The sequence below is a fragment of the Anabrus simplex genome, chromosome 12, assembly GCF_040414725.1.
Source record: "Anabrus simplex isolate iqAnaSimp1 chromosome 12, ASM4041472v1, whole genome shotgun sequence".
NCBI classification, from domain to species: Eukaryota; Metazoa; Arthropoda; class Insecta; order Orthoptera; family Tettigoniidae; genus Anabrus; species Anabrus simplex.
Genome location: NC_090276.1, coordinates 28,327,205 through 28,342,473, shown reverse-complemented (window position 1 = coordinate 28,342,473; position 15,269 = coordinate 28,327,205). Strand labels below are relative to the sequence as shown.

The 15,269-nt window shown below is 41.2% G+C and overlaps 1 protein-coding gene across 1 annotated transcript in view; it reads right to left on the bottom strand.

Annotated features, from left to right (window-relative positions):
• Positions 1–1,652: 1,652 nt before the first annotated feature.
• LOC136884117 (uncharacterized) overlaps positions 1,653–15,269 on the bottom strand; it is a 130,515-nt gene continuing 116,898 nt past the window's right edge. Inside the window, exon 4 of the mRNA XM_067156156.2 lies at positions 1,653–2,445. Coding sequence (XP_067012257.2) covers positions 2,337–2,445 — 109 coding nt within the window. The 3' untranslated portion in view covers positions 1,653–2,336. The remainder of the gene's footprint in view (positions 2,446–15,269) is intronic.

Genomic DNA, 15,269 nt, shown 5'->3' with positions numbered 1-15,269 from the left:
TGTTGAACTGCTGCCCGAAGGAAGAGGCGCTTCCCGCCCCCTGCTATGTACTTTACACACTGAAAGATGGTACTGAAGTGGCGCAGAGACCCAAAAATCAGCAGTTTATATACTCTCGCAGAAAGTTCGAGGCGTTTCAGGAAGGAAAACACCCGCCCACAATCATTTTATTGGTGGATAAAGAAAACCCCTACACAAGATGAAGAAGAAACACATTATTGGTGGAAAATTAATTAAAGAAATTCGGGATTGGCTAAATTCAAAACAAGGGGAAAGAAAGGGTTAATATTGCCAACTTAAACAATGACTGAAAGAAATTTAGCAAAGAACAAACTTTTGAAATTAAATTTTCTCCAAAAAAAACAGTTCTTTCACTTCGCACTAGGGTGCACCGTTGTAGTTCTTCAGTAGTGTCCTCTAGAAGAGAATGTTCACACTTCTTACTACAAGCAAAACAAAAATACGTCGAAAACAACACAGTTCAGAAACTTCAAAATTTCCAAGTAGTGACATCTTCAGGGTAACTTGAAAATTAACACATAAGACAAAGTTCAGACTTATTCCAGTAGGGGAGTTTCAACTGGCGCAAGGTTTGAATTAGCGGCGTGGAGGTGTACCGCCCGGTACAATTATAATATAGGTTGTACCCATAACCGATGTGTTTGGCCTTTAAACCATTCTATTTTGTTTCCTGAAAGCATGCAATGTCAACTCGTCCATTGGACTCACCAGTATGTATCAGAGCTATTTCCGCCCTTCACCAATTGCCCAAGTCGACTGTCTGGGGATGATTGTAACGTGGAACCATGCAGTCATAACCATTTCGAAACCAGGGCATAGTAGGCCACGTGTGTTGACCGACAAGCACTATCGAGCATTACAGAAGGTTGTACATGACACACCATGTGATATCATCACCCGTTAATAGCGCAGTGCTACCAGTTGTTCAGCTACCACCATGACTGTGCGCCGGGAAATTCAAAGACTGCAGTTCAATGCTTAGCCACCCGCCCATAAACAACACATTTCACCGGTGAACGCTAATCACCGCGTTCAATGGTATCAAACGCGCTTCAAGTGGTCGGTGGACGAATGGAGATACTTGATTACGAGTAATACCTTTGCCTGTATGCAAGACTTTGGACCGGCTTCGCACAGGGATTTAAAAACTCAAAACCAATTTTGAGCGATGGGGAATGCACCTGAAAGAAGAAAACACGCTGTGTTCGTATAGGATAATGCAGAATTCGCAGTATATGATGAATTTTATTATATATCTTGGTGAACATTGCACATAGGAAGATATTATACTTGCAACGTATGTCTTATATGGACGTCGTGTAATCAGGAGACGAAAAGTAAGTATGACGTATCTTGATGTATTGTTATACGGAACATGCACATGCATTTTTATACATCCATTCTATTACAGCTAACATATCCGGTGTTGAAAGGTCTTACTCATGATAAAACTATCCCATTTCGAGGTCACGAAACAACAAAGTTGTTTATATCATTGAAAGATCCATACTATGTTTATTAATAGTTCCCATGCAAAACATTAGCTGATATTAGAAAACCCTTGCACACAGGAGAAAGATGAAAACTTAACCTTTGGGTGGTGGGAAAACCAATTGCCTCTGAATAGGAAGATGACCCGTGAGAGACAGGATTACATTTCACATGTAGGTCATCGCCAGAGGTCAGAAAATGATGAAAGACTTTAAAAGTGTACAATAAACAGCGAAATGAAGAACGAAGGTCTACAATTACACACGCATGTATAAGCACTCCTGAGAAAATCACGTTGAATCACCACACTATACAAATACGATCGTCCTGAATGGTTTACCACACCAAATACATTCACGTTTAGTGAAAGTTTATATTCAGTTCAGTAACTCGTTCTTCTTTCACCACTAATGATGCAAGTTAAAACTGTAATTTGATCATTTTGTGACTTTGTGAAATAGAATTAATATTTCCTATATAACATCTTCCCACTCAAAAGCAGCTGAATGATTTTCACACCACTAAATAATAATCTCCCTGTCTTTTGTCCTGTTGACAACGTTTCCCATTAGCAAATAATATTGTAGCGCTTACAACGTTATCAGAAACATTGTGTTTTCCAGACCTCGAAGTGCGATATATTCCCCGTGAGGGATCATTCTGAAAAGTATTCACAAGGTGAACTGTCTATATTTGGGTGTTAACATCAAAACCTGCGGTAAATATTAACTGGTAAGTCTATCTTGCTTGTGGATGTTGTCTTCAACTTTAGAGAATAAATTGTTTTTATTAGGGACTGCGGCCACAGTTAAATGACGTGTTGTCTATCCACGTGAGGACACACGAATTCGCTTTCCATAAATCTTCTCCCAGGCATCCTTTGCTTCAGGTAAGCCTTGGTCAATTGCGTTTTTCAGGAATCTCTTCGCATCCCTGAAAAGAAAAGAAAAAAGAATAAAGAGTAACAAAAGCAAGAGATTTTGAGATCAAGACTACAATTTTTCTTCTTGAGAACCTTCCAACGTGAACATAAATAAAATTTACGAGAGAATTTTCAAAAAATACCAATCTTTATATTTCCATAAGGAAGACAAAATTGCATCGTATAACCGTGAGAGATGGTCCTTTTTTCAGAATATAATTCTAGAATCTCGTAAAATTAAAATGTTTTCTCCAAGTATCAAGTTTCATTAAATAAATAAACAGAATCTATACAATAACCATGAAATGAAAACCCCGAGTAATATTCGTTCCAAAATATTCTTTTTTTAAACTCAAGCACTGGATTGTATAGACTATGCTGGATTAAAACTTCTGATTTTAAATTCAATGGCTGGGCGGGAGACCTAGAGACGGTCGAGTGGGATGTGGAACCACAGGATTGTTTGTTGGTTCGCAGGTTCGAATCAGTTTAGTCGTTGCCCGCGCAGTTCCATTTGGATCATTATCTGCACAAGTTTCCATTCAATCCCTGAAGGTGACGGTGGGCCTCCTTAAACGGTAACGCCGTCTCTCAGGCCAGGGAGATGTTCGGAGAAGGTGAGGGGGTTGGCGGCCGTGGCGTAGCTTATACTAGGAACTGCCCCGGCATTCGCCTTAGTGCAGCAAAATGGAAAGCCATGGAAAACTATTCTCAGGACAGTAGACGGTGGGGACCAGCCTCTCTCCATTTCCCTAATACAGACGCGTAGAGCCGTGGCCGGCCCTTCTCTGCTCGGTTGGGCGGTCGGAATGCAGAGCTGTCGGACCACGGACCAGCAGTAGCCACTTGTAGGCCGAAATCTATTTTGCAGCCGCTGACTTTCCACTGGAGCTTACCGCATATTCAAAGGGAGTTGGCTTGCGTCTGTATTACCTGTGATGAGTACCGTTACACGACAGAGGTCAACGAAACGCAGCCGTGTTTTTGGTAATGAATCTGAGCATAAGAATTTCATGTTGAAAGTTATCACAAGGCAGCTAAATCACCCGCAAAGTAATGTTCATCAGAAATATGCATTTGGGTTCAGGTTTAGTTAATGATGCCCGAATATCTGTAACTGGTTTAATTTAAACTAGAAATGGAAAGCCATGGAAAACTATTCTCAGGACAGTAGACGGTGGGGACCAGCCTCTCTCCATTTCCCTAATACAAACGCGTAGAGCCGTGGCCGGCCCTTCTCTGCTCGGTTGGGCGGTCGGAATGCAGAGCTGTCGGACCACGGACCAGCAGTAGCCACTTGTAGGCCGAAATCTACTTGGAGGTAGTAACGTTTTCATACCAAGAATAAAGCTGATGTCAAGTGACCGAAACCTCCCGTTCTGTACAGTATGTTCCGATTAACACTAGTATTTCCACTGACTATAAATAAGTATCCAGGCTAGTCTTCTAGGATAGTTGGAATATATCTGCGTAAGCCCGATTTTACTCATAACCAGCTACTTATACTGTATGTGGCTTTTAAACTATCGGTAGACTACCGATTGTGAAGCGTGACTATCGAATGATTGTATTCGATAATTTTCACTCGATTTGTTCTGGGTGATTTCTGACAAAAGAGTAGCGTTACAAAAATGTTGCAAAGTTTGGGCTGGGAAGACTTGGGAGAAAGGAGACGAGCTGTTCGACTAAGTGGAATGTTCCGAGCTGTCAATGGAGAGATGTCCGGCTATATGGCTAAATGGTTAGCGTGCTGGCCTTTGGTCACATGGGTCCTGGGTTCGATTCCCGGCAGGTTCAGGAATTTTAACCATCATTGGTTAATTTCGCTGGCACGGGGGGCTGGTGTATGTGTCGTCTACATCATAATGTCATCATCATCACCACCACCACCACGACGCGCAGGTCGCCTACGGGAGTCAAATCAAAAGACCTGGCAAGCCGAGGTGGCGTGGAATGACATCAGTAGACGAATAAGTTTGAGTGGTGCCTTTAAAAGTAGGAAAGATCACAATATGAAGATAAAGTTGGAATTCAAGAGGACAAATTGGGGCAAATATTCGTTTATAGGAAGGGGAGTTAGGGTTTGAAATAACTTACCAAGGGAAATGTTCAATAAATATCCAATTCCTTTGCAATAATTTAAGAAAAGGCTAGGAAAACAACAGGGTAGGGAATCTGACACCTGAGCGACTGCCCTAAATGCAGAGCAGTAATGGTTGATTGATTCGGTTTGAAATCGGTTATAAAGTAGTAATATACGTTTTGTACTGCGGTTGTTCTAGTAACTAGTAATAAGTCATTTGCTAGTAACTACCGACATGTGGATTGATGCATTATACCACCGATTTTTATAGCGTGTTTCTTTTGTTGGTAGTGATATAAGCGGAAATATTGAGATTAGTAACAGATGTTACACAATGTTCGAGTTAAGTGATTGGAAACTGAAATGCGTTGGTCTATAAAATCAGATAAAATGTCCCGATTAATGTAATTGTGGTCATTATGTTTCATTTTTTTTAAAATATGCATTTTTGTGTCTCTAACCACAAGTGAATGAATGAAAGATCGTCTGTTCATAAAATAACGAATGTTACGTAATATCAGACGAAGATTAGGTTTACACCTTATTGTAATGACACTACATATTAATGTGAATACAGCAAACTAAATGAAAAGAACATATTTTCCTAGGACCAGGTAATAGTGTATATATTAATTCAAACATAATTCCATTCATTTCAGGTTAATGTCCAATCATTAGAGGTTCATGGCTAGTATAGGGAAAGTATTTATCTATATATTTAAAAAAATATGAAAACTAAAGTCAGTCAGTCCGACCATTCTATCCGGTCGATTTCCTTCATTATTTTATTAACTGAAAGGTATTCATGCACAGATTTATCACCAGCTACTATAAATCACTTAACTTTCGCCTTCCTCAAATTATTTGATGTTTTCAATTTTTTGTCTCTTTGAAGCAATCATATCTTTGGTTCTAATTGAGGTACGGAGTTCGTTTGGGCCTACGAACACTCAGCGGATCAAACTCTTTCATTTCAGCTCTTAACTATTCAAATTGGTTGATTCTGAGGGAAGTTATGAGTGCACATTCAATTTAACGTCTCATTTCTTTGACATTTTTTCCCATTGAAGCAATCATATATTTCGTTCTAATTGAGGCACGCAGTTAGTTTTGGTCTAAAAACACTCAGTGGATCAAACGCTTTCTTTTGAGGCAATGACTACTTAAACTGGTAGATTCTGAGAAAAGTTATAAGTACATTTGCCTCCATGATGATGATCTTTGAAGAACTTTTTAACAGTTCGGCGCGTAGTGTTGTTCCAAGCAACGTTTAATTCAATTTCTTTGTGTGATTTATTTTTAAGTGTTTTGTTGACATAATATTACATTCTTTTACCACAGCAGATCGTGTGCTTTATTTCATTAACTCGAAACTTTGCAAATACATCCGTGAGGATACTAACGAACAACACCATACTTTGTACATTGCGGGCGGAGCCAGCGGGAAACTGCTAGTAAGAACTATAACACGATTATCTATTGATAAAGTGGACAAAAATAAATTTGCATTTATCATTATACAACTTTGAATCAGATATCTATTCATTTATAATAAATGACTCTGACTTTTCGCCATAAGGAAAGAGGAGGCCGATTTCAGCGCTGACTAGTGGAAACAATTGGAATGTGCGATCCGAATGAAAAACCGAATGCAAACGGAAACAATCGGTTGTAACGGTAGTTAACGGCTATAGAATAATTCGGTAGTTTTCATTCGATAGTCCCATCACTAATAACACAGACGGCCGCTTCCTTCACACTCCTAGCCCTTGCCTGTCCCATCGTCGCCATAAGACCTATCTGTGTCGGTGCGACGTAAAGCAACTAGCAAAAAAAGAAAAAAAAACCACACAGACATTCTGTTACTGATCTACTCAACCACGTAGGCTGCTTTGGTCGTGGTAGTGGTGGTGGTGTTTATTGTTTTAACAGGAAATACAACCAGGCAACCGTCATCTCATCAACGGTGATCGGAAGGAAGATGGAACTGGTCCGACACTTCGAGGAATGAAGATGTCGGTACAAGAAAGCGAAGGGTGTGAAAATGGAAGACTCCCTAGGCCTAGCAAACGTAACGCCGTCGGTGTCGAAAGAGAAGGGAGGTCGGATAGGAAAGACGAAGATGAGGAACCTGTCACAAGTAAGTGGAAACAATGCCAGACTCACCTAGGGGACCCATGGTCGCCAACCTACGCTCCCAAGATGAAAGCCCTTAGCTCGCCTTTTAGCCGCTTTTCCTTAGGCCGCTTTGCTGATTTTAGTGAAGAACGAGACGTCTTAAGGCGACACTCCGGAGATAAACATCGATATTTTGGTCATTTTGGTGAAATTCTTTTTGTGACTGAAATTGAAAGGACTGAGTTTCTTTTTTTCTTGTCACGAAGTTATTTCGCTGAATTCAAACAATTTATCACTGTAATAATGCTTTGTTTGCCAATTGTAATTTCACATTTAAGTCCCATTTTTCTCGCATAATATTCTGCCAAATGTAACAAAATTGGTATGGCAGAAACCTGCGTGTGGAATTTATGATTGCAGAATTTTTTTCAAGTAGTAAGGATTTTTAAGTAAAAACGTAAAAATTACACAAACTTTAGTACGATATATCTTCTTGTATAAATAATGTACAGAAAAATCGATACGTAGTGCTTTTAAAAGAAGTATTATCTACCTAATTATGAATGTACATTAAGATGTTAATTAAATTTCATGAAAAAATGGAATTAAAAATTTCAAAAACAAAAAATTATTTTGGGAGAGCTATTAATTGTATATGAAAGAAATGTTCGTGATATCTCTACTTTTATATAGGTGACATTTTCACAAAGTTTCGTGAAAATCCATGCATTATGTAAAAATATTTTTTTTATCTCCGGAGTGTCGGCTTAATACATTGTATCACCTAATTGAAGTATATATAAACAAGCCACTATTAATCAAAATAATTAATTAAATTAAGAGTAATGATAATATAAAGAATAAAGAGATAACGATATAAGGTATAGTCACGTTTATTGGTAGCAGAATAACTTGCTCAATTCAACTTATCACTAGAGCTGAAATAGAGAAAGCAGGAAAGAACGTTTCAAAATAATTTCCCTTACCTTTATCTCGAACCTTGTTGCTGAACTTGTACAAAGGGCACTAGGAAAGTTTTTGCAATACGCAAAAACGGTTGGCTGAACACCCCTGTTATGGTGAGGGATGAAAAGAGGGGTGAAAACCGGTCTAGAAGACAGCAAGGCGCGACCTTCACACCAGATGTTACCAAGCAGTGGGATTGAAAGCAAGTGCCTGGAGGAAATGACTCCTGTGCTGGGGAAAGACTGTCCACATCGGACAATTTTCCGCCGGTACAAAGAATTCCAGAGGGAAAATTTTGGGGTTGAAGACGATCGTAGTTCTGGGCGACCGTCTGAATCAGTGACTGAGGAAAACATTGAAGCTGTGCGGAAAATATTGCAGCAAGAGAGGCGGTTGACATATCGGCAGGTAGAAGAGATCCTCCACATCCCTGCACCAGCTATTCATTCAATTCTACATGACCATCTCCATGTTAGAAAGGTTTGTTTCCTTTGGGTGCCTCATTCACTTTCAGAGGACCAAAGGGCACATCGAGTGAAATGGTGCTGAGAAATGCTAAAACAGTTTGAAAATGGGACTTCGCGTAATGTCAATAGCATCGCTACAGGTGACGAAACTTGGCTTTACTATTACGATGTCCCAACAAAATCCCAGAACAAGGTGTGGGTGTTTGAAGATGAGGGTACTCCTGTGACTGTGCGAAAGTAAAGGTCAGTGAAGAAAAGGATGATTGCAGTATTCTTCACTAAACGGGGCATCCTGACTCGGGTTGTGCTAGAAACACAAAGGACAGTTTCTGCGAAGTGGTACAGTGTAGACTTGTCTGCCTCAGGTCATCCAGGCTCTCAAGCAGCTCCGTACAAGGTCACGGCTCAACACTTGGCTCTTGCATCACAACAATGCTCCAGCACATCGTGCTAATGTAACAATGAATTTTCTTGCCAGATCAGGGTTGACTGTGCTTGATCACCCTCCATACAATCCTGATCTTGCCCCATGTGACCTCGCACTCTTCCCAGAAGGGATGATGAAACTGAAAGGGCGGCGTTTTGCATCCGACGAGGAGCTTCTGGCAGCATGGGATCAAGAATGTGAAAATGTAACCGAAGAAAAGTGGCAGAGTTGGTTCAGTGACTGGTTTCGACGTATGGAGAAGTGTATTGAGTGTGGTGGAAATTATTTCGAAAAAGTCTAAAACGTTCACTCACATTGCAAAACTTTCCTAGTGCCCTTTGTATGAAGCTCGACTTTGTCTGTACACTTCTAATTTTAGCCTCATACTTTATTTCGGATTAGGTACACTAAATGCCTTTGCTGGCAGGACGTAGTGTTTACAGTGCACTATGTCTTCTGGTATGGGCTAGAGCAATATTGTTGCTTTCATTGATCTGTCTCAGCTTTATCCTTGGCTTTGACAAGATGAAAGTGACTGAGGTATGAGTGATGTTAGTAATGCCATTACCGAGCTCGATAGCTGCAGTCGCTTAATTGCGGCCAGTATCCAGTATTCGGGAGATAGTAGGTTCGAACCCCACTATCGGCGGCCCTGAAAATGGTTTTCCGTGGTTTCCCATTTTCACACAAGGCAAATGCTGGGGCTGTACCTTAATTAAGGCCACGGCCGCTTCCTTCCCACTTCTAGCCATTTCCTGTCCCATCGTCGCCATAAGACCTATCTGTGTCGGTGCGACGTAAAGCAAATAGCAAAAAAGTAATGCCATTCCTTATGCAGCCAGTCCCTGCTATGAATGGTGTGAAAATGTTGCTCATAGGGTCAGTTGGTGCATGCATTTCAGTGGGCTTGGCAGGCTGATATGTAATAGCAACTGCTGGCTCGGTGAGGAAAGCAACGGGAAACTACCTCACTCCTCATTTCCCTAGTACGCCTCTTCAGTGATGCCTAGGCCATTTATGACAGCTGATGGCGGAGCTGTTGAGGATCCAGCCAGCCTTCGGGCTGAGGACTAAACATACATAGGTACACTAAAGGTTTACAGTAGTTCAATGTTTGTTTGTCTTCTGTTAGTTAGTTAGTTATTATTTTTTGCTTGTTTGTAACGGCGACAGCTTACGTTCAAGGACAGCGGGATTGTGCGATAGGCTATACAGGGCAGAATTTCAAGAATAAATTATTTATATGTATGGAATAAATGCCTAGATAGTCTACCCGCTGTGGGGGGGGGGGGCAGAAGGATAACACCCGCGGTATCCCCTGCCTGTCGTAAGAAGCGACTAAAAGGAGCCCCAGGGGCTCTCCAACTTGGGGGCGTGGGTTGGCGACCACAGGCTCCTTAGCTGAGTCGTGGCATTGCTCCCAGTTAATTGTGCCAGGCTCCTCACTTTCATCTATCCTATCCGACCTCCCTTGGTCAAGTCTTGTTATTTTTCGACCCCGACGCTTTTGGAGCATTCGACGGCGAGGGAGTCTCATTTTCACGCCCTTCGTTGCCCTTTTCTTTGGCCGATATCTTCATTCTTCGAAGTGTCGGATCCTTTCCGTGTTTTCTCTCTCATTAGTGTTATTCAGAGGATGGTGCTATTTTGCTTTACGTCGCACCGACACAGATAGGTCTTATGGCGACGATGGGATGGGAAAGGCCTAGGAATGGGAAGGAAGCGGCCGTGGCCTTAATGAAGGTACAGCTCCAGCATTTGCCTGGTGTGAAAATGGGAAACCACGGAAAACCATCTTCAGGACTGCCGACAGTGGGATTCGAACCCACTATCTCCCGGATGCGAGCTCACAGCTGCGCGCTCCTAACCGCACGGCCAGCTCGCCCGGTCCAGAGGTTTGTTGCCTAGTTGTACTTCCTCTTAAAACAATAATCACCACCACCATCACCACCTAGATAGATTGTGAGTTATCCGACTTTCAAGGATGATCTTAGTATATTTTCTGGAATTACTGATAAACTTTGTACCGAGAAAGTTGGCTGTGCGGTTAGAGACGCGCAACTGTGAGCTTGCAATGGGAAGATAGTGGGTTTGAACCCTACTGTCGGCAGCCCTGAAGATGGTTTTCCGTGGTTTCCTATTTTCATACCAGGTAAAATGCTGGGACCATACCTTAATTAAGGCCACGGCCATTTCCTTCCTACTCCTAACTGTTTCCTGTTCCATCATTAAGGAATGAAAAGGTCAGAACAATTCTCCGGCCATTGCTGACCGCTCAGTTTTAGACTTCTTCTGTAAACTTTACTCCGGAGTTACGAGAGTTCCTTTGCCCAGTGACGATTATGAACAGGGCGATGTAGCGGCTTAATGCTTGCGTTTCTTCTCGGCGACCGTGGTTTGATTCCTAGTGTTGTTGGGGTGGAATTTTCAGTTAAATCCCATGGTGTCAGGAAAGGCATACGACCTTAAATCCCCGGCCACAACTCCTTTATGCCTCAGTGCGTCCAGGGAAGATGATGATGATGATTATAGTTAATATTATTTGGCATCCAGCAACAACCATTCGTTACTTCTGGTAAAATCACAATGTACTCGTACTTCGGGTAAACAATTGGAATTTGGGAGTATGCCATGAATTGGTGAGTGAATTTATTTCATGATTAAATTATAAAAATATAAAAAAAAGCCCTCTCTCCCATTCACGGATAACCACCAACTTGGGAGAGAGTAACATGAATGAATTGGTTCGACTGAATGATTCCATGATTGAATGCATATGTGAATGAAAAACCCCTCTGAGTCTTTCATTTTCACGCCCTTCGTGGCCCTTGTCTTCCTTTGGCCGATATCTTCATTTTTCGAAGTGTCAGATCCCTTCCATTTTTTCCCTATGATTAGTGTTATATAGAGGATGGTTGCCTAGTTGTACTTCCTCTTAAAACAATAATCACCACCACCACCACCACCACCATCTCACCCAGTCACGCATAGGTCTCCATGGTAACTAGATGATGTGATGGTGGTGGTGATTATTGTTTTAAGAGGTAGTACAAGTAGGCAAACATTCTCTATATAACACTAACCAGAGGTGCGGGGGGAAGGGAATCGAAATTTGGAAAAATTAAGATATCGACCACGAAGGGCATAAAAATGAAAGACTTCCTAGCCCTCGAGTGGTCTAATAGCGTCGGGGTCGGGACAGAACAAGAATTGACTAAAGGAGATCGGATAGGATAGATGAAAATAAGGAGCCTGGCAGAAGTAAGTGGAAGCAATGCCAGGATTCGGCTAAGGACCTCGTGGTCGCCAACCCACGCTCCCAAGTTCAGAGCCTTTGGGCCCCTTTTAGTCGCCATTTTTTTAATGCAGCAGCGTCCGGAACTACATAGGTACATTTGCGCGGGAGATAAGAAACGAATCATTTCCGTATGTTTTAAGTCTGGCCCACATTAACAGTGCCATCCTGTCTCGGTCTAGGAAGATCCTCACATCATAACGTTACAGAGTTCTTCTTTTACGCGTCATTGCCCTCAGGGTGCCTGTCTGGTTTGTTTCCTCAGCAAGGGAAGGAATATTTAGACCATATGGTTACAGGGAGTGGCCGTCTAATTATCGTCCTGTTTGTGAAGATGAGAAGCCAGCTCCTTTAAAGGAAGGCTCCTCCTGACCCTCTGCGGGAGGTTGAGAAGGAAGAGAACAAATCATTCCAGTTGATCAACTCCTAATTTCTGCCCAACTAATTGCTTCTAAGAATATCTTTTGCACAGCAAAGGCTGCATTTATGGCTGGTATTACACTATCAAAGAAACTTGTCAAAGATCATTTGTCAAAGATCGCTGCTAATTCACTTTAAAGGAAGGCTCCTCCTGACCCTCTGCAGGAGGTTGAGAAGGAAGAGAACAAATCATTCCAGTTGATCAACTCCTAATTTATGCCCAACTAATTGCTTCTAAGAATATCTTTTGCACAGCAAAGGCTGCATTTATGGCTGGTATTACACTATCAAAGAAACTTGTCAAAGATCATTTGTAAAATATTTTGTGCAAGTTAAGTTTTATAAAATATTATAGCATACAGCCATTGAACTATGGGTGTAGCCAGGGAGAGTGGGGTTACTGGGGGTTAGAACCCCTTCCCCATGGAAATTTGAAAACTGAAATAAACAAAAACTGACAATAAACTAAACAAACATTCAAGGAGACATAATTGTAAAATAAACAGATCTGCTGAATCTATTTTCTAAAGAAGCCTAGAAAGTTGGAATTTAAATTGTAAAGTGAACATACCATTCGCTGCAAAACTGTTGACCTTGATCATATTGTTCTGTATTTTAATGTAAAATTTTGTAGCGCGCTGCAATCTGAATACCAACATAATTCACTTGTGTCAGTGTCCTTATAATAACAGTCATGAATGCGCGCACCACACAAGCATAAGCATCTTCATATCAACATTTTGTAACTATAACCTCCTCCCCATAGGCCAGCCCTAACTTCGCCATATACAAAGGCATAAAATAAATAAAATAAATAAGCTACTGGACTGAACCATTCACTACATAAAATATTTTATTATTGTTCAGCAAAAGTGGATGAAGGAGCATTGTGTGCATGTTTGGCTACTATTATTTTTACTTGTCTCGTTAATGAGAAAAGTTCTCATACATTGTGCCGGTATGTTTTAAATTAAACCATCACAGAAGAGTACATCACACGTTTTATTTCTGTCTGCTTGTTCATACTACAAATTTAAAACCTACATGGTTTTAGGTTATCTTACGTGGCTTATCAGAAAAGTGAAAGAAGTTGCTTACAATAATCAAAATTAAATAAATGGAAGAAATTTAATTTATAACGTAAACATCATATTCAATTTCAGTTTTTAAGGTAAATACTGGCTACGTAATCCATTTAATTTCTTTTTAGCGTTCAAAACTGTTCATCCTTCCTGTATAATATTTAATAATAATAATAATAATAATAATAATAATAATAATAATAATAATAATAATAATGCTATTGGCTTTACGTCCTACTACCTACTTTTACGGTTTTCGGAGACGCCGGTGCCGGAATTTCGTCCCGTGGGAGTTCTTTTACGTGCCAGTAAATCTACCAACACGAGGCTGACGTATTTGAGCACCTTCAAATACCACCGGATTGAGCGAGGATCGAACCTGCCAAATTGGGGTCAGAAGGCCAGCGCTTCAACCGTCTGAGCCACTCAGCCCGACTGTATAATATTTATTGCCTCCACTATATTTAAATGCGCTTGCTGTCTTAAATTTCTATTATTATATTCCTGGTGTCTTGTGTTGTACACTATTTCATACTCGGAAATACGCAGTTTTGTTGTAGCAACATTCCACCTGAACTTACGATCCGCCATTTTGGATGTAGCAAGTCAAGTCTTGCAAAATATAGCACTATGCTCATACCTTTTATCAAAGAAATTTTATAAAACGTGGTGTAGGGGTAGCGTACCTACCTACCGGGTTCGATTCCCGGCCAGGTCAGGGATTTTTTCCTGGACCTGAGGGCTGGTTCGAGGTCCACTCAGCCTACGTGATTAGAATTGAGGAGCTATCTGACGGTGAGATAGCGGCCCCGGTCTAGAAAGCCAAGAATAACGGCCGAGAAGATTCGTCGTGCTGACCACACGACACCTCGGAATCTGCAGGCCTTCGGGCTTAGCAGCGGTCGCTTGGTAGGCCAAGGCCCTTCAAGGGCTGTACTGCCATGGGGTTGGTTGGTTGGTTGGTTGGTTGGTTATAACACTGCCATACATTTTATACAAGATATCTTACAAAATATATTGACGCATTTATTTGATAGCGTAATCTCAGCCAGTAACAAGGACTGGCTGCATTAGGAATGGCATTACTAGCGTCGCTCAGACCACAGTGACATTCATATTGCCAAAGCCAACGATAAGACTGAGACAGGCCAATGAAAGTAACAAATCTAGCTCACACCAGAAGACATAGTGCACCGTAAACACTACTGTACGTCTCACCAGCAAAGGCGTCTTCAGTAAACAAGATTCCTAATTTAAAACCTGACAAATCGAATGAAACTGTCACAGAAATGGATCAGAATTTTCAGTTTCTTTAACGAATGTGATGTATTATGTTAATACCCCAGATCTCTTCAAAAATGTGGTTTGCATTTTGCGTTTGCTTGGCACATCGGTATGTATAGAAAGAGTCTTCTCACTAATGAACTGTTGCGGCCCATTTTTCCGAAACACGTTTACCGAACTGCCATTTTTGTGCAGTATTCTTTTTTCCGAAACCCACTGATCGAAATCCATTTTCTAAAGCATTTTTTTCATGTGTATTCTTTTTCCAAACCCCATTTATGCGAAGCAATTTTTTCCGAATATCTTTATTTTCCGAAACCCCCTTCTCCCGGTCCTTTCCAAATAGCTGACAGATCAATAATCATTCTTGTCCATTTTCCGAAGATTATTCGGTTTCAAATCACAATTTAATTTTTCACCAATACTGAAGGCACAGCAAGAGCCTCCGTGGCTCAGACGGCAGCGCGTCGGCCTCTCACCGCTGGATACCGAGGTTCAAATCCCGGTCACTCCATGTGAGATTTGTGCTGGACAAAGGGGGAGGCGAGACAGGTTTTTCTCCGGGTACTCCGGTTTTCCCTGTCATCATTCATTCCAGCAACACTCTCCATTCTCATTTCATAGCATCTATCATTCATTAATAAATCACTTTGGGAGTGGCGACCCCATCGTACTAACAGCCTATATCTGCTT